The following is a 27,897-nucleotide window of genomic DNA, read 5'->3' as shown; positions in this document are numbered from 1 at the left end:
CCGCTGGCACGGTGTTGCCGCTGCTCCTCTTCTTTTCACCATACGATGACCGTCACCATGACAGAGACCATTGTTGCCTTTGATGTTACCGCCGACTGTGTACAAATACGATACGTTGTTGCCACTGATCGCAGTTTCCATTGTCACTCTTGCTATTATTGTCATTCTGCTCACAGTCACAGTCATTGCCGTGTCTTGGCGTTTCACTGCTCACTACGGGGAACGAGGTTCCATTCGTTTCTTCTCCTTCCACTTCGATTCCACTCTTTTCGCTCGATCGACGAACGCAAAACGCGGACTTTTATCGCAGACGTCGCGCTTCCTTCCTTCCTTCCGGCTCGCGCGTTTCACCTCTGGCGGTACCGAACGGGAAGCGATGCGAGCAGCGCGTCTCTCGGTTACACACCTTCTTCACACACACCGGGACACATGTGGGATCACGTCCGAGTGTGTGCGCGTGCGTGTGCGTGTGCGTGTGTGTGTGTGTGCGCGAGGGTAGCGTCGGCGCTGTCCGCGGTGCTGAACGCGCAGCTCGGGATACGGCGCGCAAGAGCGAGTCGTTAATAACAGCACCGTTATTACAGCAAGCGGGCGTGTGTGTGTGTGTGTGTGTGTGTGTGTGTGTGTGTGTGTGTGTGTGTGTGAGCGAGCAGCGTGCTTGCATGTGCAGGAAGGGCCGACGGACGCACACCGAGACACACACCGGATCACTGACGAAGAAAGTCCGGCAAAACACACCAAACGACACACACTTCATTGTCACTTGTAGTCGCACTTTCCCGAGCGGAAGTGTGTATCGGACTCTCTTTATGATTCTGATGATAAAAGTGCGAATATTAGATTCTCGCGTGCAACTTTGATTTGCTCTCTTTGTGTCCAATTTTCCTGCCGTGTGAAATGTTCCACGCGGTGTTTGCGATTGCTCTGTGTGTGTGTGTGTGTGTGTGTGTGTGTCTTCAGCTCACACCGTTAGAAGGGCGTTCAGCTGTGGTGCTAAATCATTTCAAAGTGACATCAGCCTCTGGATGTTAATATTTCATTCCAGAAGTTACTGCTTCATAGTTCCAGCACCTCTGTGGTTGAGCACCAGTACATTTTCTCTTATGCTTTCACCGCAAATTTTTTACATTATTTCTCATTTTCCTTGGCAGGAGTTTTAACACTGGAATCATCTGAAAAGCCCCCCTCCAAAAAAAAGAAAATCATGGTTATTTCTATAAATCTGGAGGTAAATGAGAAGAGCTGCCTTCCCTGATCCGCTGCCCCGGCCCGAAGTTACGTGGATTTTGTGAAGAGCGCTGGCGCCATGGGAAATTTAAGAATGAAATTAACAGCACTGCTGCTCCTCCCTCTGGTGCGTTTTGACCTCTTGGCCGTCACCGGTAACGTCCACAAGCGCTCGCTCAAACCCAAGTCCGTGTCGCGCTCCGTGGCCAGGATGGACGGCGACATCATCATCGGGGCCCTCTTCTCCGTCCACCACCAGCCGTCCGCCGAGAAGGTGGCCGAGAGGAAGTGCGGAGAAGTCCGAGAGCAGTACGGCATCCAGAGGGTGGAGGCCATGTTCCACACGCTGGACCGCATCAACTCGGACCCGAACCTCCTGCCCAACATCAGCCTGGGCTGCGAGATCAGGGACTCCTGCTGGCACTCGTCCGTGGCTCTGGAGCAGAGCATCGAGTTCATCCGGGACTCCCTCATCTCCACGAGGGATGAGAAGGACGGCTCCAAGTGGTGCGTAGACGGCGCGCCCTCGAATCACCCCCCCGCCTCCAAGAAGCCCATCGCCGGGGTTATCGGCCCGGGTTCCAGTTCCGTGGCCATCCAGGTGCAGAACTTACTGCAGCTCTTCAACATCCCCCAGGTGGCGTACTCGGCGACCAGCATCGACCTGAGCGACAAAACACTGTACAAGTACTTCCTGCGAGTGGTGCCCTCGGACACCCTGCAGGCCAGGGCCATGCTGGACATCGTGAAGCGCTACAACTGGACGTACGTGTCCGCGGTGCACACCGAGGGTGAGTGACGCGCCGCGGTCCGGCAGCCACGTACACCGATTTGCACCGCACGGGTGCCGTTCGTGCACCCTTCACCATCCTATCGACCGTTCAGGGTCGCTAGTCACCGGTGTCATTTTGATCCGTTAATAATAATGTTTGAATGTGAACATGTGCCACGCGGGTGTCTGTGTGCGTGTGTGCGCGTGTGTGTGTCTGTGTTATCCTCTTCCTTCCATTTCAGAGAGTTTTACTGTCGAAATTTTGCAGCACTCGAGTGGCCTGTTCTTCAGTAACACCCACTCTCTTTTCTTAAAAATTTTCTCCGAGTTTAAAATCGAAAATCAAAAATGTGCAGTTCGTATAAATTATATAACTATTGACTAGGAGAAACAATAACATTTACCTATGAACATCGGCCCATCCATTATCATGCTTGTTCGATGGGGCTTGCGCTGGTCCGGAGCCTATCCCGGAGACATGGGGTGTGTGTGTGTGTGTGCGTGTGTGCGTGTATGTGGTAAATTCAGGTGAAAGGCAGTGACTCAGGTGAGACGAGGATCTCCTCGGGTTTCTCCAGCAAGGTCCAGGCTGGCAGCGCTCAGCAGAGGGGGTCGCAGCTGACGGGTGCGTTTTTGCACCAGACCCCCGGCGCTCCATCATCTCGCAGACGTGTGTAAAAAAGACGCAAATAACAAAGCGAATCATTAAGAGCGCCGTGGAAAGTACGAGTTTAATAAATCCGGAGATTCGAGTCACGTTGGGCTCCGATCGCCGACCTCTCGCGAGGATCTCGTTGGGACGTTCGGCCGAAAAACGGGTGCCGAACCCTGCGGGGCTTGGAAAGCCAGGAGGGGAGCGTCAGGGATGTGTGCGTGCGAGGGGCAGAGCGACGTGGCCTCCCTTCGTGCTCCGGTACGGGTTCCACCCGTCTCATTTCGCTCCAAGCCGAGCCCTGTGTTTGCGCTCTTTTTCGGCAGTCTAGGATTTTACTGGTGTTAAGGAGTTATAACGAAACCACGATCGTCACGCGCTGCGTTACGGCGACAGTCTCGCTCCAGCCCTGTTCCCACGATGAAAAAACACGGTTTCGGTTACATAATTAATACGAAACTGTGTCCCGCTTCTGTGGTCCAGGGTGTGAGGCGAGGGGCTCGAGTCCAGAACGCCTGTGGAGCGTGTGCACAGAGTGGTGCCCAGCTCAGCACTGACATCTACTGTGTGTGTCTGTGTCTCTGTGTGTGTGTGTTCTGTGGTGGACTAAGTGCTCAAGACTGATTCACTTTCGTAATCATAAACAAATATGAATACTAAAGATTTTTTACCGCAGCAGTATTGTGACTGGTGTGCTTGGTGCCACGGTAAGAACATGGTACATCAGTGTATCAGACGGAGTAGAAGAGATTCTCTTTACGGGTCTTTAATATGATGCAACGAGTGGATTTGCGTGCGTTCCACAGTCGGCGTCTCTGGCTCCTAGTCTGAACAAGTTTGAAATGTCAAAGATACAAACATTTTACAGTTTATTTACTCATCTTCAGTGGTACTTTCTTCCGTAATTTTCCAGAAATTTCCGTCCGGTGGAGCAGCCGTGACCTGTGTTTGCGCACCCAGCCCATAGATGGCAGTAAAGAGCAGCCAGAGAACAGGGGGAATTCTGGGACCTCCGCCATTCAACTCACTGGCCAGCAGTTGGCATTAAATACCAGTTTGGGGAGACAGTTTGAAGTTCATAATGATATAAAAACTGAAAATATTCTCATGTTTTCATTTATTGGCTCTTCATCTGATAGAGATTTTTACCGCACCTAAACTAAATTGAGGGACGACTGTATTTTTAACCTTTAAGTGGTTGCAGCTTAGTGGCAAAAGTAACCTTTGGATTATGAACAAAATGAGTTATGAACAAACCTCCTTATGCGTGCGTACGTCGAAGAGCCGGTGTGCTGAACCGGAACACCTACTTTACGCTAGTGAGCAATGTAAAGTCTGCCCATCGCTGGACGGTGCTGTGTGAGGTATAAATGCGGTAAACGTGAGCTGTTACACAGAAAACACGGGAAACACACGTGGACACGGAGTGTGGAGAACGGCCTTCGATCTCTGTTGGCGTTTAATTCAATGCTAATTTTATTCCATTAAAAATAATGACGAGAGTTCACTCGGATGTTTGCGTGACTGAGGCGACCACGATTAACAAATGAGGGCTCGGGGTTCGACTCGTTCGCGAACGGCACTCCTCTACCGCTTCCCAGCAGGGCGTGAGCTGCTGTGAACCTGATGCTGCGACGTTGACGGGGGGACCTGGTGTTGTCTTCAGGGGGACGGCCTATAGGACTTGTCTCCCGTCCCCGGGCTTGCGTGCAGTGTGTGCATGTGTGTGTGTGTGTGTGTGAGAGAGCTCCGCACAGCAGCCACCGCAATCGCCGTGTCCTATTAGCGCTGGACCAGACATCGGCGTCAAAGTGTGAGGCTGGAGACGGAAATATCACGCTTACGAATTCCGCCGCAGGCCGTTCGCTCCAAGCAGTAAAAACACCCATATTAAATGGGCACTTTACATATTTATCACGACACAGGGAATTCTGGGTAAAAGAGGAGTTCTTGTATGCGCACATATGCAATTGGGGTGAAAGCAGTGGAGTGAGAATGGAATTTTGAAGGCCTTGACCTCAGAGTGACCTCGGTGACCTCGGTGACCTTAGAGTGACCTCAGAGTGACTTCATGGTTTCCCAACAGTTTTTTTTTGAAGATTAATTTGCTACACAATATGCGAGAGACCCAGCCATTCATTTTTGTCCTCTCTAGAGGACACGATGCTTTTAAGGCTATCTTCCAGACCGTCCTAATTCAACTTATAGAGGACATTTTGTGCTTTTAAATGATATTTTGGGTTTGGGTTTGGACAGCATCCTGGAAATCAAAGAAATATATCCAAAAAATCTTTTTTGTGCCGGGTCTCGGGAAGCCACGACGGTATCAAACATCAGACGTAATTTTTCGGAAATAAGTAAGACGGATGATTGACTTCCTTCAGAATTTCGGAGGGGGAAACGGTGCTCCTCCTCCTACACCCGTGACTGCTGCAATATTGATCAGCGTAATAACCGACTGTAATTATTACAACACTCCATGTCCTGTTTGTTTTAGAACAATGCAGGGATAAATCGGCAGAAAATGTTTCTTCGTTCTGCTTAGACACTTAGCTGGAGGTCTGGTGCCAGTTGCCCGTAGCAACCGTGTAAGCCATCTGATTGAATAAATTACCTGAGCCCATTAAAACACTTTCTAGTATTAGTTTTTTCCATTTTACCCCATTTTTGAATGTGCTCATGGCAAATTACCCAGTTTTACTGCGTGCTGCCTCTTAAATGCATCTCCTACACTGACATCAACCTCAGAAGAGGTGGACACACGCACGCAGCCTGGAGGGTGGCGCCGGGAGCATCCCCAGCCATCTCCCCCATCCGAAGGGACCCGGGTCACTTTGTGTCTCCCGGGCCTCCGCGGCACAGGTGGTTACCAGTCGTGCAGGGACTCGAACCCGAGTCCTCGTCATCCAAAGGCCCCACACCCGACTTTGTAGTAATGAACCGGGCTTCGCTTTACAGACCAAACGAGTTTTACGGCAGGTCTCCTCCAAAAGAGCAGCAAATCCACTCCAAAACATGCACGCGAAGGCCGGAAGCGGACGGAAAGTCGACGCGAACTGCGGGCGTCGGCGTGCGAGGGTTGTGTGCGTCCTGAAACCGGACCATATGGTCGGTCAAAATGAAAAAATGAAACGATATCGTTAACAGAACAGTCGCTCACAGCTCATTTACGCAGCTGTGACCGGAAGTCCGTAACTCGTTTTGTTTGTAACTCCAAAGTCGCTTCGATAAGGGGTCAATAATACAGATGTTCCTCGATTTATGCGCCGGGTTCGCTCCTCGAAAAACTTTGGACGTAGCGGTGTAATTGCTGTGTACTGCTGTTTATTTTATTCTTTTTATTTACTGTGGGACACATTGAAAGTACCTACAAATACCTTCCGATTCCTGTTCGGCGCTGATTGTCGACTGTTCCGTCCCGTAAACACGTGCGGCGTTCCTCGTCTCGTGATTGATCGCGGACACTCGGGAACGCGCAACAAAAACAGTAAACATCGTGGAAGCGAGTTGAATGAAGGTGGTCCCGCTGCTCTACTGCTTGGGTGCTCTTTACTGCCACCTATCAGCCAGGAGGGGAAGAGCAGCTCACGTTCGCTGCGGTAAAGAGCGAACCCTCGGAAATCGGACTCCCGCGGAAAACACGACCGAAAAGCGGAAGATGTCTGGATTTTGGAAAACTCCTAACTCGGCTCTTCCTAACAGGAGGGACCAGAGTGACTGTGTGTGTTTTGATATTGCTGCTGTTACGAATCTATTATTATTTATAACTCTGCATGTTTCTAAACTGAATTCCATCTGAATCATCTGACACGAGAGGAGGGCCCCGCTTTCGGCTTTTGCCGCGCCTTTGTCGATTTTGCGGTTTAATGCGGCGAAGCCGAGCGGCGTTCTCGCGACGAGGGGAAGTGACAGTCTGTCTGGGGGAGGGGGAGGGGCGGGGTGGGGGCGCCCTGCCGCTGACGAGCGTCGGCAACAAACGGCCCCGCGTGCCGGCGGACGCGGCGCGTTTCCGAAAGGCCTGCGGGGAGAAGCGTCTCATCCGCTCAAGCTGCATCCTATCGACTTTATGACATTTCGCATCGCGACGGCAAGCGGCCGTGAGGCTCCGCAGCGCGGCGACACCGTGTACGAGGGGGGTGGGGGGTTATCAATGAGACTCTTGTTAGTTGCCTTTTAGCGGAAACGTCTCGGTCTAATTAGCCGGAGGGTGAAGCGAGAACCTTAGTGCCATGTGCCTCCGCCGAAGCCCCGGGGGGGCGCTTTCCCTGCCTCCCACCTTCCTGTGAACTGTGTTCATGATCCAGGGGTCACCTGTGCTCCACTCTCACGTGTCCCGCTAAACAGATAAAATGGAAAGACGACTTCATCGCTGTTTTTTCAGTTTGATGATGAGCACCGGAAAGGGAAAGGGCAAACTCGCATACGCACATAGGTCAAGGGTTGAAGGTCAAAGGGTCACAGCATGTCACAGGTATGACTGCACAGCACCGCCGAATGCGTTCCGGAAGGCGGTCCAGACATTCCAGAATGCCTCCGAATTGTCATGGTGAGGAAATATTAATTTATTTAGTGAAACATTGTAAAAAGCTTTGGTCATCCACAGATTTACTCACACACACACACACACAGTCTGAAACCGCTTGTCTCATACAGAGTCGCGGGGAGCCGGAACCTAACCCGGCAACACAGGGCATAGGGCTTGAGGGTGAGGGGACACACCCAGGACGGGATGCCAGTCCGTCACAAGGCACCCCAAGCGGTACTCAAACCCCAGACCTGCTAGAAAGCAGGACCCAGGCAAACCCGCTGCGCCACCGCGCCCCCGTCACAGATTTACTTTTACGTTCATTCATTTGGCAGATGGTTTTCTCCAAAGAAACTCAGAGTCAATAAAAGTGCATTTGACCACAGAGAGAGCGGAATCGGGTCAATACCATCGATAGGGGCATTTTATTGACAGATGATGTGGTTAAAGTTTATGCAGCTGTCAGGAGATCGGGAGAGCAGCGGATCTGAAAGAGGCCGGTTTGAGACCCTTCCTGAATGTTGCGAGGGATTCAGCAGCTCCGAGGGACAGAGGGAGCTCATTCCACCAAGGTTTAAATGAGGCACCGTTATAGAAGTGCAGACTGAAGGTCCATGCCGCCGGGATGGGTTTGGCACACGGACCCCAGCGAGATTGCCATCACCGCGGTGACAGTGACTTTGTGTTCCGTGTCTCCTTTCAGGGAACTATGGCGAGAGCGGCATGGAGGCCTTCAAGGAGCTCGCGGCCCAGGAGGGCCTCTGCATCGCCCACTCGGACAAGATCTACAGCAACGCCGGCGAGAAGCACTTTGACCGTTTGCTCCGCAAGCTCCGGGAACGGCTGCCCAAGGCCCGCGTCGTCGTCTGCTTCTGCGAGGGCATGACCGTGCGCGGTCTCCTCATGGCCATGCGGCGGCTGGGCGTGTCCGGAGAGTTCCTCCTCGTCGGCAGGTACGGCACGCCAGTGTCCGCCCGTCCTTTCTCATCCAAACCCTTCACTGCGGTGAAGATGTAGTGCTTCCTTCCCAGCCTAGAGTTCTACCACGGTTGACTTCTGTTGACCACATACAGAGTGCTTCTGGAACATTCCGCCCCCTCATGTGTTGAAAGGGGTGTGTCAATTGTCACGGCGGTTGAGTCCATCCATCTGGTTGCTGCTCATCCCCTTCTCTCTAACCTCCTCGTGATGGGTCCAAAGCGCATTAAGCTCGACCTCACCGTCACTGCTTCCGATGCGAGTTATGATTTTACGATTTGATGCGATCCGGCGACTCTGAGATTCATAAATTTGAGTCTGTGAGAAAAGTGTCTATGCAGCTGAATCTACGACGACTGTGAGGGAAACCGTGGTGCTCGATACGCGGTCCATGCCGTACGTTCATAGACTCGTAGAAACGTTCATCTTCTCTATGTCTGGGAAGAGGCTCTCATGACCTTTCACTTGTGGTCGCCTCCAACCGGGAATTATGGGAGTTCTGCACTAATTGTGTCCCACCGCGAGTATTTGTTCTGTTTCTTCTCAGTGTGAACGAACATGGAATGAAAGTCGTTGCAAGCGAGATGTAAGCAGAACTGCTCAAGACCCTGTGAAAAACACACACTTGTAAGGTCTTGGAGTTTATTTTTTTCTTGCTCAGACCATCGTTGAGGTGTTTTGTTGTCGCCGTTTTAATTTATGTACTTCGTGGTGCCAGCAAGTGGCATCATCACTAGAGCTGTGAGCTCACGTTGCTTCTCTGGCTGTGGTGGCTTTGATCGCGGTACTTACCCTGAACTGATAAGAAACAGTAAAAATGACCCTGCTGTATGAAAAGGTAAATCACAGTGAGGAGCTCAGTATCAAACCTGATATTAAAATTTAATTTGCAGATAAATGATAGTGATTATAATTTTCCGCAGTTGAGCAAACTCTGCCAGGTGCGATTTTTAAAAAGTCTAATTTTCCCGTCACCTTTAGCCCGTTTCCGCCTCGTGACGCGTCCTGGACATTTAACCCAGTTGACCACCACCCCCCCCACCGCCACTGCCGCCGTCCCTTTGTCTCACTTACAACACACTGTGCTGAATATAATGAATGAAGCTCCAGGGTTGAGGACACACATGAAAAGTGGACGCTCCAGGAGAACAGAGACCCGCGGTGCCTCGGGATCCTCGCGTGTTCAGAACGGGCCGGAGAGGGACGAGACCAGCGCGGTAACCGTGCGGTAATGGCGCGGCGACGACGGGGGGTCTCTCATTAAGCCATCTGTACCTTTGAAATGAAACGCCGGCCGTTGTGGTTCGGACTCAGCGCGTTAACCGCCCGCTGATCAGAGTCCCTCGTCTGTACCTTTATTAGCACAGACAGAGGAGGAGCTGCATGGAAAATAATAAGTGAAACTGCAATAATGAACTCGTCACGTCTTCTGTTTCCGCGCTTACTTTTTGTGCGCGTAAAGACACCCGCCGATCGCGAAGACCCGACACGAGTGTGCGTCTCGTGTCCGTTGGGCCGACACACAGCTCGACTTGTGTGCGCGCGCACTTTCCGCTGGGGACAACAGCTGGTGGCTAAACGAATGAAAACCCAGGTACACGAAGGCCCACAATTCCTTTGTCAGCCACTGTTATGTTTCCATGACAACCGAACAGCAAAATCCTGATTTGCCGCTTCCGGAAAGTTGCAGCCGCGTAGGATGGGGGTAGCAGGTGGCGTGGGGCTTAGCGCGGTCGCCTTCTAATTGGTGGACCCGGGTTCGAATGCTGCTCCTACTGCGGAACTCTTCATTAAGGTACTTACCTTGAATTCACAGTGAAAATTACCCTGCTCTACAAACAGATAAATAACTGTCAGTCACGTTTGGTAATCATGTCGTTGAAATGAATCGACGATAATCGATATTTTGTAGCTATGTTTTCTAGATCGGCACTGCAAGAAAGCGTGACCCTGGAGCTAAGTGCTCGTGTCACGCTAATATACTGAAAGGAGCGTGACGGAAAGTCTCCTGTATCTCCGGACTTTTGCGCCTTACAAATGAGTGAAGGTCCTCGGAGGGTCCGGTGGCCGTGGCGTCACTTTGCGACTTTCTAGGACTGAAACGTTCACTCGCTACATCGCTTCAACTTTGGGAAGCCTGGAAACGTTTCATGAGCCTTTATGTCGGGAGGCGCGGTGAACTTCGTCCGAGATCCACGGCTCTCGTCCGACTGCGATGCCGATCAAGGTTGTAATGCCGTAAAAATTCTCCAGCTGTAGAAATGGAGAAATCAGTGTGTGTTTGAATATGTGTAAGTGAAAGTACCTGCTGGTTGGACAGGATGGCTGACTGATGTTGGGTGTTGGGACAGAGCCCAGGGAAGGAAGACCACGACCAGCTCAGCTGTGCTAATGTTCCCAGCCCTTCGTGCTGCTCTTGGAGAAACGGAGACATGCTGAAGCTTGTCGGGCTCCTGGCGTTTTATACAAGCTGCTGCGAGGCGTTCCTGGTGCCCATGAACAGGCGTGTTCCAGCACATTCCCGTGTCCATGGGAGATTCAGGACTTCCTGCAGCGGAGATGTTTTTGGACGCATTGGATGGTAAAGTTTGTTGTTTTCAGGCCCCATTTGCTTCCTGGTTCATACTGATTTTCAGTAACCTTAACCCTAACCCTAACCCTAGCCCTAGCCCTAACCCCAACCCTAACCTAACTCTAACCACAACCCTACCCCAACCCTAAACCCTAACGCTAACCATAACCCTAACCCTAACTCTAACCATAACCCAACCCTCACTCTAACCCTAACTCTAACCACTACCCTAACCCTAACCCTAACCCTAACCCTAAAGGTTATTTTAATAGCAAACAAGTGACAGGGGCTGCGACTGGACTACAGACGGGGTTCCACTGTAAATGGGACGAGACGGGCTGGAGGAAGGTGGACAGGTGTTGCCTGCTGACAATGAGGTGCTGATACTGGTTGTCAGCATTGTCTTTTTGGACTCTGTTCTTCGCCTGATGGGACTGATGCTTTCGGCCAGATGGACTTACCCGGATTTAACACTTGGGAAACAGGTGGGTTGAACGGCGTGACCTTCCTGCCTGCCCACCCATTTCAGCTCATGATACCTGAGGATACTGGAGAGGGACTCAAAGGTCCCTGTGAGGAGCTCCATCCTTTACATCAGGCCCAGATGGTCCATGGGAGCGGAGGGACTTTTTTTAAGAGCCGGACCACTCAGCGGTCCCTACGGGCGAAGGGGGGAACAGCGGCTGGGGGGGGGGGGTCAGCTGATTTCTGGGTCAGAGAGAGAGTCTGGGAGAGGGTGCTTCGCATGCTTGTCATGCGTGTTCCTCCAAGTGTTACTTGCAGCCGACAGCGTCGGGTTTGAGCTCACTAGGAAAGGCTCCTCCCCTCCTGCCCCCCCACCCCCACCCCCGGGTGAGGGGGTGTGCTAGACGTCTCCGGCATTAGCAGATTGTCCTTAGTGGAATTAATTTGCACGTAGCGCTGAGTCTCCAGTGGCTCCTCTTTGGTCACTGTGGGTTTTATCAGCAGCACCAATCAGCCAGAGCAACAGGAATTTTCATATATGTATAAAAACCGATATTACTGATATATTATGTGCGTAAAAAATCGGAAAGCACTGTTGCCGCCGGTCCGGACGAGATGCTCGGACCGTGTCCCGAACCTGCTGACTCACTCATTTTTTACACACACTTTCCTCCAAAGTGCGTTATGGTCGGGGGCTCAGGGGGGTCAAGGCGGTGAATATGGACAGACCTTAAAATGGACCGGGAGAGGAAGGTTCTGGTAGCTATTGGTTCCAGTTAAAGGATCTGTTGCCTGCTTCTTAGAGAACCGGAACATTCCTTCACTAATAGAAGAAGGGTGGGGTCCTGCGGTCGATCCACTCACAAGAGCTCCACCAGTGGGTTTCTGGTACAAAGTGCTGATTGCCCCTCTGAGTTACCATAGTAATTTGAGCTGAAGATGACATTTACCTGATGGTTTTCTTCAAAGTAACTTCCTATTCCTATACGAATTTGCTATACAGCATGCTCATTTTTACCACATGAGTTCAAGGTATTTACCTTGATTAGAGTTACTACAGCAGGGGGTGGGATTTGAACCCGTAACCTTTGAGTCCAAAGGTAGCAGCTCTGAGCGTTGCCCCACCTGGTGTGATTTCCAGCACAAATGACCTGATCAAGGTACTTACCTTGTATTCATACAGTGAAAGTTACTCTGCTGTGAATGGGGTCAAACATTGTAAGCATCTTATTTTCGAACGTCACGCTGCGAGTGGCCTTAATGTGACAAATTAAAAATCAGAAATTTAAATTTCAAACGGATCGACCGAAACAAAAAATTGCCTTAATGACCGTAACCCGTCGCGCGCCGGCAAAGGCTGCTCTCGCACCGTGGCGGTTTGCGTCTCGGCCGCACGCGTGCTTGACGTGCGGAGGAGGCGAGAGAACGGGGAGCGCTCGCACTCCCCTTAAGAGACCTGCTTTGAATTATTTCACAGAGATATGCAAATTAAATCAGCCACAGTCTTTTAATCAGTTTTTAATGATGTGTGTGTGTGTTTCTCCTGAAGACGTCACTGCAGTTTATTTCTTAATGACTCCTAAACACTTTATAATGTCCAAATTGCAGAGAAGTGTTTGCCGTTATTTGTGAATATTTGCATACACATATTTCATGAACGGGTCCAGTGTGTGTGTGTGTGTGTGTTTGTGTGTGTGTGTACTTTGCCTTTTCACACACTCAGAAAGTGTCAATATGGTCTTTGGACATGTAGCGATGTGATTCGGGGTTCAGGAATTTTACTCCATTTCATGGTACGGCACATACAACAGGAACAGGTGGTACAGCGTTCAGTGCCATCGGCTTGCAGTCAGAGGTCCTGGGTTTGAATCCCACCTCCTGCCGCGGTGCCCTTGATCATGGTATTTACCATGAGCTCTACTGTTTACTATGTGTTTACTCCAGTTCCCTACAGACTGACCCGAAAATGTGAGCTTTGACCTTTGACCTCGAGGACCCTGCCAGCCCAGGGCAGTTTGCTCTTTCAGGTGCTGTTGGGATTTGACCCTAATAATACTGTGTGGCTCAGCTTTTCATCCCAGCTCAGTAACAGTGCTGCTATTATTATGTGGGTTGGACTGGGTCCTGCTCTCTGGTGGGTCTGGGGTTCGAGTCCCGCTTGCGCCCTTTGCGACAGACTGGCGTCCCGTCTTGGGTGTGTTCCCTCCCCCTCCGGCCCTACGCCCTGTGTTTCCGGGTTAGGCTCCGGCTCCCCGTGACCCCGTACGGGACAAGCTGTTCAGATGATGTGTGTGTGTGTGTGTGTGTGTGTGTGCGTGTGTGTGCGCGCGCGCGCGCGCGTGTGCGTGTGTGTGTCTCCTGGCCATCGGAGGGTCCTTGTGTCACAGTGACCACACTGAACCCAGGAAGTGACATCACTGACACTGTCCATTTGTGGGCTGGACTCTGTCCTCGGGAAAATAAATGAGACGGCGAAGCACAGCTGTTCCGTCCCCAATTCCCACCAGACAGGCACAACCAAACGTGGGTTCAAGCGGACGACGTGTCCGGCGCCACACCGGCACTGCGCTGTCCGCTGCCCCCCATCCCCCTCCCGACCCTGCAAACACACCCCGCGAGGAATGGAGGCAGACAGGCTGTGTTTGCGCCGTGCCAAGAGCGCTGCCCTTTGGGGACTTGCCGTCCAGGAGACGAGAGGACGGCCGCCTGGCGTCGTCCCCGGGGCTGAGGAGGCCTCTCTTAAAGAGACAGCTTTGGGGGGAGGGGTGCGGACTGTCGGTGTACTCGCGCTCTGGGTCTCACCGCACACGCTCAAGTCCCCCTTCTGCACGCTGACTCTACCTCTCTGCACCCCCCACACCCTTTCATTTCATTTAGTGTGCTTTACCAGGGTAACACATTTTTATTCACCTGTACTGGCAGAGGGAAAAACTGTCCTGTAGAAAAAATTATTTTGAAATGAAAGCGTATGGGACAAGCGGTTCAGAAAATGTGTGTGTGTGAAAGCTAATAATCATCGCATTGGCTGAACCGCTTGTCCCATACAGAGTCGCGGGGAGCCGGAGCCTAACCCGGCCACACAGGGCGTAAGGCCGGAGGGGGAGGGGACGGACCCAGGACGGGATGCCAGTCCGTCGCAAGGCACCCCAAGCGGGACTCGAACCCCAGACGCACCGGAGAGCAGGACCCGGTCCAACCCACTGCGCCACCGCACCCCCCGAAGCTAATAGTAACAATGAAAATATATATGGTATATAAAAAAAAAATACAAAAATAAAAAAAATTTAAAAATAATAATATAATGAAGTCTAACCAGCAAATAACACAGCTAGTAACAACAGCAGTGTGTGTTTCCCTCCTCCTGTGCTGAACATTCACATGCTCTCTACTTCCCCTAATAAATAGGGTACCAGGCCACTGTGTCTTACAGAATTTTCTGGAAACTGGGATCGATTTTAGGAAACAAGGGTACAAATAATACGTGTTTCCCATCACATTTTTCAGTGATTCTTTACATTTTTTCAGGCTGTTTAAAAGTATTACACTCCCCCCCACCCCGTCTCTGTCTCTCTTTCCTGCTCGCGGAGCCCTTATTTGTCACCCCACCCATGTTGTTCTCCGCTCTCAGGCCTGTGATTTCTGACTATTTCTGTATCCTTCCCACGGTGGCACCCTCCCAGACTCCCAGCATGCACTCTGTTCCTGGGGAACTGGCAGGATAGCCCCCCCATGCGAGTAAACACAGAGCACCTACGGGTCACGCCAACATTTGCGGGAAGTGTCGGGAGGCAAAGCTCTGCATGGCACCGCGGCCTTGGCTGAGCATCCCTGGCCAAGGGGCAAAGGGAGCGCCGCAGGGAGGAGCCGCGGCTTTGCCGGACCGCGTTCCTGGACGGTCACGTGGTCACGAGAACCGAGGACCACTTTGGTCTTTGGACTTAGAGTTACTTTCACTGTCACATCAGCTCATAATACTCAGCTGCTCCTCAGCTTACAAATACAACTGGGACTGGAAGTCTGTTCATAACTCAGTTTGTTCTTAACCCCAAAGCCCCGTTTACCACTAATTCACACTCAATAACAGGTTAACAGTACAGGATTACGGTCTGTAGAAATCTCAGATATAGCTACAATGACTAAAAACAATAACACGTTTATTTTAATATGTTATTAAATCCAATCCACATGAAAATGAAAACAAATTTAAAATGACTGGAAATAAAAACCCTGTCCAGAAATCTCCAGAAACTCCTGTTCGGGGTCGAATGTCGACTGATATTCACCCCATGAAATGTCTCAGCGTCTCTCTTCTTGTTATTGATCGCCGACACTCGGGGACAACAGACAGGAGCGATAAACACTGTGGAAGTGAGTTGGATTACGGCGGTTCCAATCTCCTGTTCTGATTGGCTGCTCTTTACTGCCACCTATTGGCTTGGATGGTAAACAAGCTGCGTTAACTTGGCTACAAGCAGAAATGTTCGAAAAAGGATCAGTAAAACGATTCAAACCGGTCATGCGGCCGTTCATAACGGGACGAGGGAAGCAGGGCGGCGTGACGTCCGCTAAACACGTTGCATCACGTTGCCGCAAAGTTGGTGAGAGAGGTAAGAGGGGTCATCCTGGGGAAACACGAGTCGCCTCCCACCTCACCTCGGCTGCCGGGAGCGCAGATGCGGTCCGCCTGAAATCCGTCGCTAGACATCATGGGATCTGTCATTTTTACAGCGCATTTATTAATTTCCATAGTCTGTTGCATCACTAACCCATGATGTGCTGCGTGCTTCTGCCAGCAACGTGTGTAGCGCTTTAAAAAAAGGCTAGGAAATGAACACGCGTGTTTTTGCCGTGTTTGGCGCGCCGTGTCGTCGACGGGAAGCCGTAATCGAGTGGTCGACCCGGATGTAACCGTGCTGCTGTACGGTGCCTGCGGTCGGACCGAGCTGCTGCGCTGTCGGGACCCAGCACTCTGCCCGATGTCCTCACGTTGCTCCTCAGACACGTTTACACAACTGGCTGTTCCACCCGGTGCCTTGAGGCCCAGTGTTTCGACCAAGGACTCCTCCCTGGACCGCTCCTTGACCAGAGGTCAAAGGTCACCACCGCGGTCCGAGGAGCTGCTTCTACTCCCTCTGGTCGCTGTGGTTCTTCAACGAGAGTGCGAACGGTCTCGAGGCGCCACTCGGTGGGTTCTGAGAAGAAAGGTACAAAGAGGGGTAAAAATAGCGGCGGTTAGTGCACCGGCGGGTGTGCGGGGGGAGGCGTTTACTGTGCCAACTCAGAATTAGACCGCTCTCCCCCTACACTTGGCAGACGGAGTCCTTGGATGACAACCGTCCTCCGAAACAAAGCTGGCGTGTGACCGTCTGTGAGGATCGCGGATGCGCCGATGGCGACTGCAGTGATTACTGGAGGTGCGAACTTCGAAATGTCAGCGGCTCATTCTGGCAGGACTGGTGACTGCCTGGACGGTCAGCAAAGGTGTGCAGCGCTCGCCATGTTGCGGTCCAGTGGTCAGATTTGGAACGAGGGAGGACTACCGTGAGTGCTCAGCAGCGGCTGCCCAAACCATGTTCTCCAGATCACTCCAAAGAACGGCGGTTTTCAAGCTTCTTAGTGGAAGAACGGCGCGGCACAGCAGCAGTTGCGGTTCTGACGGTTGACAGCAGATGGACACCCGTCGGTGCTTTGGAACACAGTACTCACCATGAAGGTCCTCTCAGACAGGGTGACCGCATAATGACCGCCCGGGGTCCTCATCTCAGTGGAAGGGAACTGGATTTGAGGTGCTGAGAGGATCAGGGTCATCGACAGAGTTCTGTGCTCTGGGTGCGACTGGCAGTGTTTGCTGACACGGGGCTTATTGATGCGTTCGAGAAGCATTCCTGTCACGCCTCTTCCGTTCGGGATCTTTAGGATCGTGTTCCTCTGCTCTCAACCTGGGGACCTGCTCTATATCAAAACTGTAACATTACTGTCTCACACACACCATCTGAACCAGTTGTCCCATACAGGGTTGCAGGGAGCCAGAGCCTAACCCGGCAACACAGGGCGTAGGGGTGGAGGGGGAGGGGACACACCCAGGATGTGACGCCAGTCTGTCACAAGGCACCCCGGCAGGACTCGAACCCCAGACCCGCTAGAGAGTGGGACCCGTCCAAGCCTGCTGTGCCACCATGCCCCCTTTTATTATTATTATTATTATTATTATTATTATTATTATTACGCACCCCTTCCAGTCCCTCCTCTCTTCTGATTGGCTGTGTGAAAAGTGGGTGGAGTCAGCAGAGGTGTCAGCAGCACATGTCTTGTGTTTACCACACACAGTTGTATATTAGCACATGTGACACACGACTGGAGATGATGCATAACTAGTGAGGGGGTGGTAGGGTGGGGTGGGGTGGGGGATGTCGAAGAGGGCAGTTTGTAATGAGTCCCCACCTCCCGACCCCCCGGACTGTCCTGCGTCAGAATTAGTCCTCGGTTCAGCTCGTGTTCCTCTCTGTGTGAATGACATCAGTAGGAGTGTGGAATGGGGCAGTTGGATGGTCCAGCAGGGTCACGGTGCTGCTTCCTCAGATTGAAACCGTGCAACTGGGTGTCTGATCGACTCCATCCAGGGCAAGACCCCACCCCCGGGACAGCGGAGTTTGGGCCAAAAAAGCTGTATGCGGTGCGGGTGCCGGACCGGGACTCTCCTTCATTAACAAAACTTTGGGAAATCTAATCAGGTCACTAATCCCATGTCTTTCCCTTCACTGGAGAAATGGGAAGGGGCACTTGGAGAGTCAGGCCGCTCTCAAACGGTCCTTTGTTCTCGTCGGCGGAGCGCAGCGGTCAAATGGACCTCCTCTCCATTCCTGGTACCGTCTGTTAACAAACACACACACACACACACACACACACACACACACACACACACACACACACTCTCAGATGCCCGTTACCATGTAGCCAAATAACAAACACTTCTGTATTTATCACACACCATAATTCAGGCCCTTTATGGAATTTCTTGCCAATGCATAATTGATGGATTCCAAAAACAACACACACACATACACACACACAATGTCTGCAACTGCTTGTCCCAAGCGGGGTCGCGGCAAACCGGAGCCAAACCTGGCAACACAGGGCACGAGGCTGAAGGGGGAGGGGACCCACCCAGGACTGGACGCCAGTCCATCACAAGGCACCCCGAGCGGGACTCGAACCCCATATCCGCAACACCACAGATATGCAAAATATTACAAAAAAAGTTACAGGAACCTGGTTCGGATGAGTTTGTTGCGGGTCCGGCGCACACGGTCACGCAGCGCTCGTTAGAGGCTGGACTCAGGACAAGTGTTTGCTCACCAGGGGTCCTTCTGCTCGGTGCGGCTCGGCAAAGAAAACACAGCATCTGGAGCAAAAACGTTCAGAGCAACAGGCCATTTGTGAACACATGTTTCACCGCGTTGCTGGTCTGACCTTCTTCCAGGAGCACTTGGAACGTCACAGAGAATCAGTAAAACAGACCTTGCCTTCTACTCTGAAGAAATAATTTATCTCCAATAAATGTACTATTCATAGAAATATATGTATATATATATACTTAAAAAATTCTGCCCCATTCTACCCTCTATACACACACACACATTTTCAGAACCGCTTGTCCCATACGGGGTCACGGGGAACCGGAGCCTAACCCGGCAACACAGGGCGTAAGGCCGGAGGGGGAAGGGGACACACCCAGGACGGGACGCCAGTCCGCCGCAAGGCACCCCAAGCAGGACTCGAACCCCAGACCCACCGGAGAGCAGGACTGGGGTCCAACCCACTGCGCCACCGCACCCCCCTCTACCCTCTATATATATGTGTAAAATATATCTGTGTAAATTCAAAATATGTATCTCAGGGGGAGGAGATCAAGATGGCACTTTATATATTAGATTTTATATTATATTTATATGTTGTATTTAAAGGGGGTGCGGTGGCACAGTGGGTTGGACCACAGTCCTGCTCTCCAGTGGGTCTGGGGTTCGAATCCCGCTTGGGGTGCCTTGCGGCGGACTGGCGTCCCGTCCTGGGTGTGTCCCCTCCCCCTCCGGCCTTACGCCCTGTGTTACCGGGTTAGGCTCCGGTTCCCCGTGACCCCGTATGGGACAAGCGGTTCTGAAAATGTGTGTGTGTGTGTGTTGTATTTAATACAGTATATATATGCAACTATTCATCAGTTGTCTTTTCGATTGGCTGCTGTCGCCCTTCATTGTGATGTCATACCTGTGGTTCCCGCATCATTCTAATTGGCGCATGTTTATTGGCTGCTCCACAGGGCGGAGGCGGGGTCACTCCCGCTGCCGGTTTCTGATTGGCTGGCATTTACAGGGGGAATATTCTGCAGGGAGCAGTTAATGAGTCACGTTGGGACGCTTCTCGTCCTGCAGGTCCGCGTGTGAGATGTGCGTTTCAAGCGGAACAGGTGTGTGTTCGGTCTCGGTTCTGCTCCCGGCTGACTGCACACCGGCTAGGTCTGCTGGACAAAGTGTGGGGACAGTAGAGGATGGACCTTTGTCTGAGGCTTGAGTGTGTGACAGCATGACTTTGTGTCACACACACACACACACACACACACACACACACACACACACACACACACACACACACACACACAGACGTTTGTTCTCAGTGCCTCGCTGGGCTTTAATCCCCCGACGGTTCTCGGGCAGGGGGATGAAAGTGACCGAGTTTAACGCGATTCTCGTGTCGCCGAGTGAAAATCCAATTTGACCGACGGAGACAAGTACATCTCTGTCTCCATCCACAGGCCTCGGGATCATGTCCTCAGGGCCCAGAGTACATTGCAGATCCCCAGAATAGGAGGCCTCGTGGGGCCTTTCGCGTCTCCAGGGTGGAGTCCACTGTGCTGTTCACTGGTCTCACCGCACTGTGAACATCTGTAGACATGTATTCAGGGTTTTCTCCAAGGTAACTTACAGTGTTGGCTTCGTACAGCGTTATTTACGCAGATTTCACCATTTTTACAGCAGCATATTTTTTACTGCATCAGTTCAGGGTAATCCGTGTTATCACAGTGGGAGCAGCGATTTGAACCCAGGACCTTTCATTTCAAGGTGACGGCCGTAGCCAGTATGCCCCCTTTTGGCCGGTGAACTTGCACTGCGCCACAGGGCTGCACCAATCAACACGACATCATTATTTGCTCGTTTTCTATCCAGCACGTTTCTCCACAGTGACTTGCAGTGATTTACCCTTTTATACAGCAGAGTATTAATTCAGGGTAAGTTCCCCGATAAAGGGCACTGCAGCAGAGGTCTTCAGTCTGGGTGCGAGAGCAGTAACCACTACGCCACCTGCTGTCCCAGATGAGAGGATGCGAGAAGAAAGCCGTGAAAGAAAGACCCAGAATTCCAGGTGTCCTGCTGCGGTTCAGAGGCGAAGACCTCGAGCGCGGTAAACACGGAGCGTCGCAGCGTTACAGCTCCGTGTGTTTCAGCGGCTTTGTCCGCGTCCCCCTGCAGCGACGGCTGGGCCGACCGCGACGAGGTGGTCGAGGGCTACGAGCAGGAGGCCCAGGGGGGCATCACCATGAAGCTGCAGTCGGCCGAGGTCACGTCCTTCAACGACTACTTCCTGAAGCTGCGGCTGCACAGCAACGCCAGGAACCCGTGGTTCGCCGAGTTCTGGCAGCACCGCTTCCAGTGCCGCATCGCGGGGCACCCGACCGAGAACCGCAGCTTCCGCAAAGCGTGTACAGGTGAGCCGGGCGCCAGGGGCACCGGGGCTCCAGGGGGACCGGGGGAACCGGGGGAATTAGCGGACTGCGCGTGTGTGAGCCGCTCAGTTTTACATCTTTTCACACGTTTCATTTTTCTGCACATTTTCCGTGTTCCCCTTTGCTTCGGTTTCACAAGCGTGGCTCCTGCAGACACGGTGGAGGGACAGGAAGTGTCGGCACCGGAGGAGGGGGTGCAGCAGTGGTTGAGGGGGCGGGCCAGAGGGGTCCAGTTAGGGGATGGGCGGGAGGAGCTCCGTGCCAGGTGCTGCTGAGGTCGCGACCTGCTCGGGTCTCGCATAGTGGGGGTGGGGGTAGGGGGGCAACGCTGAGTCAGTAGCGGTCGTGTAAGACCCGGTCATTTGTATAATTGTGTCATGACTCCACTTCCTCCTTCTTCTCCATGGTCTTTGTTCACATGTGTTCACTCAGCTGCTGCTCTTCTCCGCAAATACACTGATTTACCCATTTATACACCTGGGTCAGTTTTACTGTGTCACTTCAGGGTAAGTACCATGATCGAGGGCAGGAGGTGGCATTCAGACCTGTAGTCCTGTAGTCTTCGAGTCGAAAGGAAGTGACTCAAACCACTGCGCCCCCTGCTGTCAGCTGGATGCTAAACCCCTTGGAGACAGTGCTCAGCCAGCACAACTCTTATAATAAAAATAAATAATAAATAATGAGTAAAGCGCAGTAAGAGGACCTCAGCGGTTTGCCGGCAATCGTCTCCTTCACATACAGTTTTAATGCACTTAGTTTATTTAGCGTAGAAAAGAATTACGCAGCTTTATGCGCATTGTGTGCTCCAGTTTGTAAAGTTCCTAAATTCTTCAAAAAATACATGAGCTTTGGACGTGACTCTTTCTTTGTGTGTCCAGAAGCTGAGTTTTTATCTCATTAAACGAACAAAGAGTAAACCGCTCAAAGGGTGTCAGTAATTACTGGATCGTTCCACTTACATTTTAACAGTAAAGCTGATGTCCAGAACCAGCGGTATGTGGTACTGTGGTAAAAAATGCCCTCTGCATTTGGGTCCAGGAGGAACCCGGGATCGACCTGGGACCGTGGATCACCCGTGTAGTATCCTTGAGCAAGGTACTTACCCTGAATGAATACAGTAAAAACAACCAGGAGTCAGATACGTGTAAATTTGTTTGTTTTATGATATTTATGACATATTCTTATGACAGGCTCAGAAATATTTAGGGAGACGATGAATGGGGGGGGGGGGGGTGCGCAGTGGTGCAGTGATGCAGTGGGTTGGACCAGGTCCTGCTCTCCAGTGGGTCTGGGGTTCGAGTCCTGCTTGGGGTGCCTTGTGATGGACTGGCGTCCCGTCCTGGGTGTGTCGCCTCGCACCCTGTGTTGCCGGGTTAGGCTCCCGCTCCCCATGACCCCACTGGGGACAAGCGGTCTCATACGGTGTGTGTGTGTGTGAGAATGAAGGGAGACAACACCAGTAAAACAGCTGAACATCATCCTTCATTATGAGTGTTGGGAAGGATCCCAGTGTTAAGATGACGGTTGTCCTCTGCAGTGTGTGTGTGTGTGTGTGTGTGTGTGTGTGTCTGTCTGCTAAGCTCCTGGAGATATTTCATTGTTATTTTTGTTCATTTATTTGACTACTTTTACAATAAGCTACTTACACTAATTTATCCACTTGTACAGCAAGGTCATTTTTACTGTATCAATTCAGGGTAAGTACCTTGCTCAAGGGTACTGCAGCATGAGGGGGATTTGAACCTTGGTCCTTTTAATGGCAAAGTAAGGGCTCTCACCCCTATACCATCCGTTAGCTAACAAATTGGTTTCTAACACAGTCGTGTGTGTGTGTGTGTGCGCGCGCGCGCGCATTCCACCTCTGTGTGACTCAGGTAACGAGACCCTGGAGGAGAACTATGTCCAGGACAGTAAAATGGGTTTCGTCATCAATGCCATCTACGCCATGGCTCACGGGATCCACGACATGCAGCGGGTGCTCTGCCCCGGGGGGCCGGGTCTGTGCGACGCCATGCGGCCCATGGACGGCAGCAAGCTTCTCGACTTCCTGCTCAAGACCTCCTTCACGGGCGTGTCCGGCGAGGAGGTCTACTTCGACGAGAACGGAGACTCGCCCGGCAGGTGAGGACTTCCTAGACCCGTAAGCGCCAGCGCAGGTTTCTTGATCCGGAAACATCTCGGAGCTCCGGCGGCAGAGCTCGGCCCCGTCACCCCTGCCGCTCTCGTCTCTCTGACAGGTACGACATCATGAACCTGCAGTACGTGGGGGGTGCTCGCTACGACTACATCAACGTGGGCTCGTGGCACAAGGGCGTCCTCACCATCGACGACTACAGGATCCAGATGAACCGCAGCGAGGTGGTGCGCTCCGTCTGCAGCGAGCCCTGCTCCAGGGGGCAGATCAAGGTGAGACACGTCTCGCCCGGGTGTGTCCGCCGGTCAGGAGTGTCACCTCAGTGCAAAGCTGACCGCCCGCGCTTAGATCACCGGGGTCCAGGCGCGGCCCCTCCGTTATGAACAGCGGCGTAAGCCGTGACGTGTGAGTTTTCTGACGAGCGGCGCTGTGATTGGTCGGCTGTCCACAGGTGATCAGGAAAGGCGAGGTGAGCTGCTGCTGGATCTGCACCACCTGCAAGGACAACGAGTTCGTCCAAGATGAGTTTACCTGCAAGGCCTGCGACCTGGGCTGGTGGCCAGATGAGGAGCTGGCAGGTACGCCACCTGCAGAACCATTGCATGAACTACCGCTCCATCTTCACCGCCCCCTTATGAAACTATCTGCACGTAGGTGTGCTGCTCACATCCTGCACCGGAAGGAGGTTTTGCACTCGTGTGAGCGGGGGGGGGGTGCATTTCGGCTCCGTGTGCTTTTGGAGTCTGATCTCCGGGCCATGCATCATCTGACAGTTTTAAACGGGACATTTGGGACGGATTAATTGTTCCACAACGCCATGCGCGTGTTTGCCGGGCGGAGCCAACAGGGGCATCAGCAGCTCCGTGTCACGGGCCTGTTGTGAGCATCAAACCCGTGTCTCTACGTGCCGCATGCCTTCCACGCTGGCTGCACGTCGCAGTGAATTAAATCACGTCGTCATGGCGACGGAGTCCGCAGGGGAGTTTGTTAGGCTTTGTTTCGAAGTGGTCTTTCTCCTCGACGGATGCCAACCCCGGACCTCGTGGTCCACGTTATCAGATTATTTGGGCAGCGACAGGCCTCAGATTCTTTCGCAAAAGCGCTGGAATCTGGAACCTTTGGTCCCTTGTGAGACACAGCTTTCAATCCGCCAATCGAGACGACGTCCCCTAGAGGTGTAATAAACATCGAGTTTATAGCAGGGATGTTATAAAGCCGGGGGGGCGCGGTAGCGCAGCGGGTTAGACCAGGTCCTGCTCTCTGGTGGGTCTGGGGTTTGAGTCCCGCTTGGGGTGCCCTGCGCTGGGCTGTCGTCCTGTCCTGGGTGCGTCCCCTCCCCCTCCGGCCTTACGCCCTGAGTTGCCGGGTTAGGCGCCAGCTCCCCGCGACCCCGAATGGGACAAGTGGTTCAGAAAGTGTGTGTGTTATAAAGCCTTTTTGCAAAGTATTCAGTTCTCCAAAATTCTCAGGGAAACATTTTTAAATGCAGGCATCCCTCACGTAACAAACATCGTTTATTTCTGTACCTCTGCTTTTAAAGAGCATTACAGTGAATTACAATTACAGCTGATTACCATTAAGTGGGAAAAATTAGTAATAATGTGCTCCTGCGCCAAAAAAGGTTCACCTGCTTTTCACCAACACGCAACATTCCTGCCTTATCTTCTACACACACTGAAAATCTCATTCAGTCCAAGTCCAGAATATCCAAACTACTCGGAACACCCTTAAATCCAGGCTTAAGACCCACAACTTCAAATTGTAACTGTATACCTTCACATTTGACTGTCGCTCCTTTTTCGAACCTCTTCTCCTCTTATCTTATTGCCGTTTTCTATTTTTTTTTGTTTTTTATTCTCTTATTCTTGGGTGGCACCATGGCACAGCACGGGGTTAAAAGCACTTTGCATCATCCATTAAATCATCATCAGAAAACAGCTTCTAAGAAAGAGGGTCACAGTTTCCACAGTTTCCTTTCTGTTCTGAAGTCGTTCTCGTACGTTCTCCAGCCACTCAGACAACCTCCTCTCTCCTCCCGCAGGCTGTCAGCCGATCCCTCTGAAGTACCTCGAGTGGAGCAACGTTGAGTCCATTGTGGCCGTAGTCTTCTCCTGCCTGGGCATCCTGGTCACCATGTTCGTGACCTTCATCTTCGTCCTCTACCGGGACACTCCAGTGGTCAAGTCCTCGAGCCGCGAGCTCTGCTACATCATCCTGGCTGGAATTTTCCTGGGCTACGTCTGCCCCTTCACCTTAATTGCCAAGCCCACCGTGGTCTCCTGCTACCTGCAGCGCCTCCTAGTGGGCCTTTCCTCCGCCATGTGCTATTCGGCCCTGGTGACCAAGACCAACCGCATCGCTCGCATCCTGGCCGGCAGCAAGAAGAAGATCTGCACGCGGAAGCCACGTTTCATGAGCGCCTGGGCCCAGGTGGTCATCGCATCGCTCCTGGTCAGCGTCCAGCTCACCCTGGAGGTCACGCTCATCATCCTGGAGCCGCCGGAGCCCATCAAGTCATACCCCAGCATCCGGGAAGCCTACCTCATCTGTAACACCAGCAACATGGGTGTGGTGGCGCCGCTGGGCTACAACGGCCTGCTCATCATGAGCTGCACCTACTATGCGTTCAAGACGAGGAATGTGCCGGCCAACTTCAACGAGGCCAAGTACATCGCCTTCACCATGTACACCACCTGCATCATCTGGCTGGCCTTTGTGCCCATCTACTTCGGCAGCAACTACAAGATCATCACCACGTCCTTCTCCGTGAGCCTGAGTGCCACTGTGGCCCTGGGCTGCATGTTCACGCCCAAGATCTACATCATCATCGCCAAGCCCGAGCGCAACGTGCGCAGCGCCTTCACCACCTCCGATGTGGTGCGCATGCACGTGGGTGACGGCAAGGTGGCCTGCAGCAGCAGCAGCCTGCTCAGCATGTTCCGCAGGAAGAAGAACGGGCCGGGAAAGGCCAGGTGAGTTCGCGTCAGGGGGCCGCAGACCAGACTAGGGTCTTTAACCGCATTTGTAAGGAAGGGTGTCGACTGGCTTTAGCGCCAGCCAGGCGCCGATCCACCTGATGCCACTGAGCGCTGCTCTGATGGCACGATTCCATCTCCATCTCATGGGCTCCTGTGGAGTCGGGTGGGGATGGGGTACGGGGAGCTAAAGGACCTGCTGCACTGTGGTTCCCTCTGGCTTCGGGCTTCATCCTGATCTCAGGGAGCAGTCAGCCATGTCGATAATTAAAGCAGACGCATCTGTGACCGTCAGCAAGCTAAAGTTAGAAAAAAAAAATCACAGATGGTCACAATCTGTTTTGAATATTCAAATAAGGCAGAGGGAAGTGGAAATAAATGGTGTAGAACAGCGATGTTAAACGGATAAGGAGGCGGTGGGTGCTGAGAAATACACCGGCTCCTCAACGCACAAACACTAATGGGACCAGAATTGCATTCATAGGTTGTTTAGCTTGAAATTCCAAAGTTACTTCTCTGTAATATTTAAGATTATTTTAATTAGCGTCATACCACACTAACCCTGCTCCAAAATGCCTAAAAATCAAAGCTTGTAGTTTCCACAAGCTCTTATTCAATGCTGATTACGGACCGATTTGTCCCATGAACACGAGCAACGATCCTCATCTTGTTATTGATCACCGTCTGTCAGGAACACCAGACATGAGCTGTGAACACTGTTAAAGTGAGTTGAATTTAGGCGGCCCCACATCCTGTTGCTTTTGACTGCTCTTTACCGCCATCTGTTGGCCCGGAGGGTAAACGCAGGTTGCGTCCACTTTATTATAGACGGCAATTTTAGAAAATAAGTGTAAGAAATGAAGTTGAAAATAAGTAAAACAAGTAAACAAGACAGTTCATATTTGCAACAATTCGGGACACGAGTTGCCAGTGTGCCTTTGATGAGGTGGATTTTATTGCAGGACCTTGTTGAGCAATTCATGTTTACCTGCCCGGGGGGGGGGGGGGGGGGTGCAACAGCAGCTCTCCATTGCTCTAAGAAAACATGGTGCATTGTGGGTGCTGGGGTGTGAAGTAGCTCGTGTCAAGCTCAGCTCCCAGCGAGCTGTGTTTATGCAGGTTTTTTCTCCGATCAGTCAATAAATCAGTGAATTAATCAATCACTCAACCGGTCGTCATTTTTTAAGATTTCAAAATTACATGGCAAACTTTTCAGGGTCACTTCCTGCTTCGTAGCCACGTTTTAGCGGAGGGGGGTTGGATTGGACTAAACAGTTTATATGATTAGCTGCTAAGTGGATCAGTTAAATCAGACGGTTCGAAAGCTGCACCACTCACACACAGGCGAGCGCACACACACAGACACACACACACGCACACACTCGCGCGTGTTTCACCAGGGGCCGAGTTTGACAGGGCTGCTTCACGCAAACCAGACATGCTGTTTGTGTTCCTGTCGCTCCCTGGGTTCCTGCTGAGTAACGGCCGTCTCTATTCTGTTCTTAGTTCTAATGGAAAGTCTGTGTCATGGTCTGAAGCAGGTGCAAGACAGCCGGTCAAAGTGGAGCACCTGTGGCACAGAGTGTCAGTGCATGTGAGGAGACAGGAAGTCAGCAGCGGTCAGACAGCGGTCATCAGACCCCTAACTAAAACCGCCCCCGAAACTGAGCTCAGCGTCTCGGACCTCGGCACCAAAGCTTTGTACGATGCGGCAGAGGTGGAGGAGGGCAATCCCGGATGGCATGGCCCCGCCCTGCCGGACAGCCCCCCTGCGGTGGCGAAGGGGGCGGGGCAAGCGTACGCTCACGAGTGCCTCGGGACT

At 52.2% G+C, this 27,897-nt stretch overlaps 1 protein-coding gene across 1 annotated transcript; it reads left to right on the top strand.

The window, feature by feature from the left end:
• The first annotated feature begins 1,186 nt into the window (after window positions 1-1,186).
• grm1a (glutamate receptor, metabotropic 1a) lies at window positions 1,187-27,806 on the top strand. The gene is made up of 8 exons (XM_018730269.2): window positions 1,187-2,018; window positions 7,880-8,129; window positions 20,713-20,948; window positions 22,841-23,087; window positions 23,204-23,372; window positions 23,552-23,678; window positions 25,142-26,072; window positions 27,614-27,806. Exons 1-8 carry the CDS (start codon window positions 1,307-1,309, stop codon window positions 27,723-27,725), a joined length of 2,784 nt encoding a protein of 927 aa, XP_018585785.2. The 5' UTR covers window positions 1,187-1,306; the 3' UTR covers window positions 27,726-27,806.
• Window positions 27,807-27,897: the final 91 nt, after the last annotated feature.

The sequence above is a fragment of the Scleropages formosus genome, chromosome 1 (genome assembly GCF_900964775.1).
Source record: "Scleropages formosus chromosome 1, fSclFor1.1, whole genome shotgun sequence".
Taxonomy (NCBI): Eukaryota; Metazoa; Chordata; class Actinopteri; order Osteoglossiformes; family Osteoglossidae; genus Scleropages; species Scleropages formosus.
This window is presented reverse-complemented; position numbering and strand designations above follow the sequence as displayed.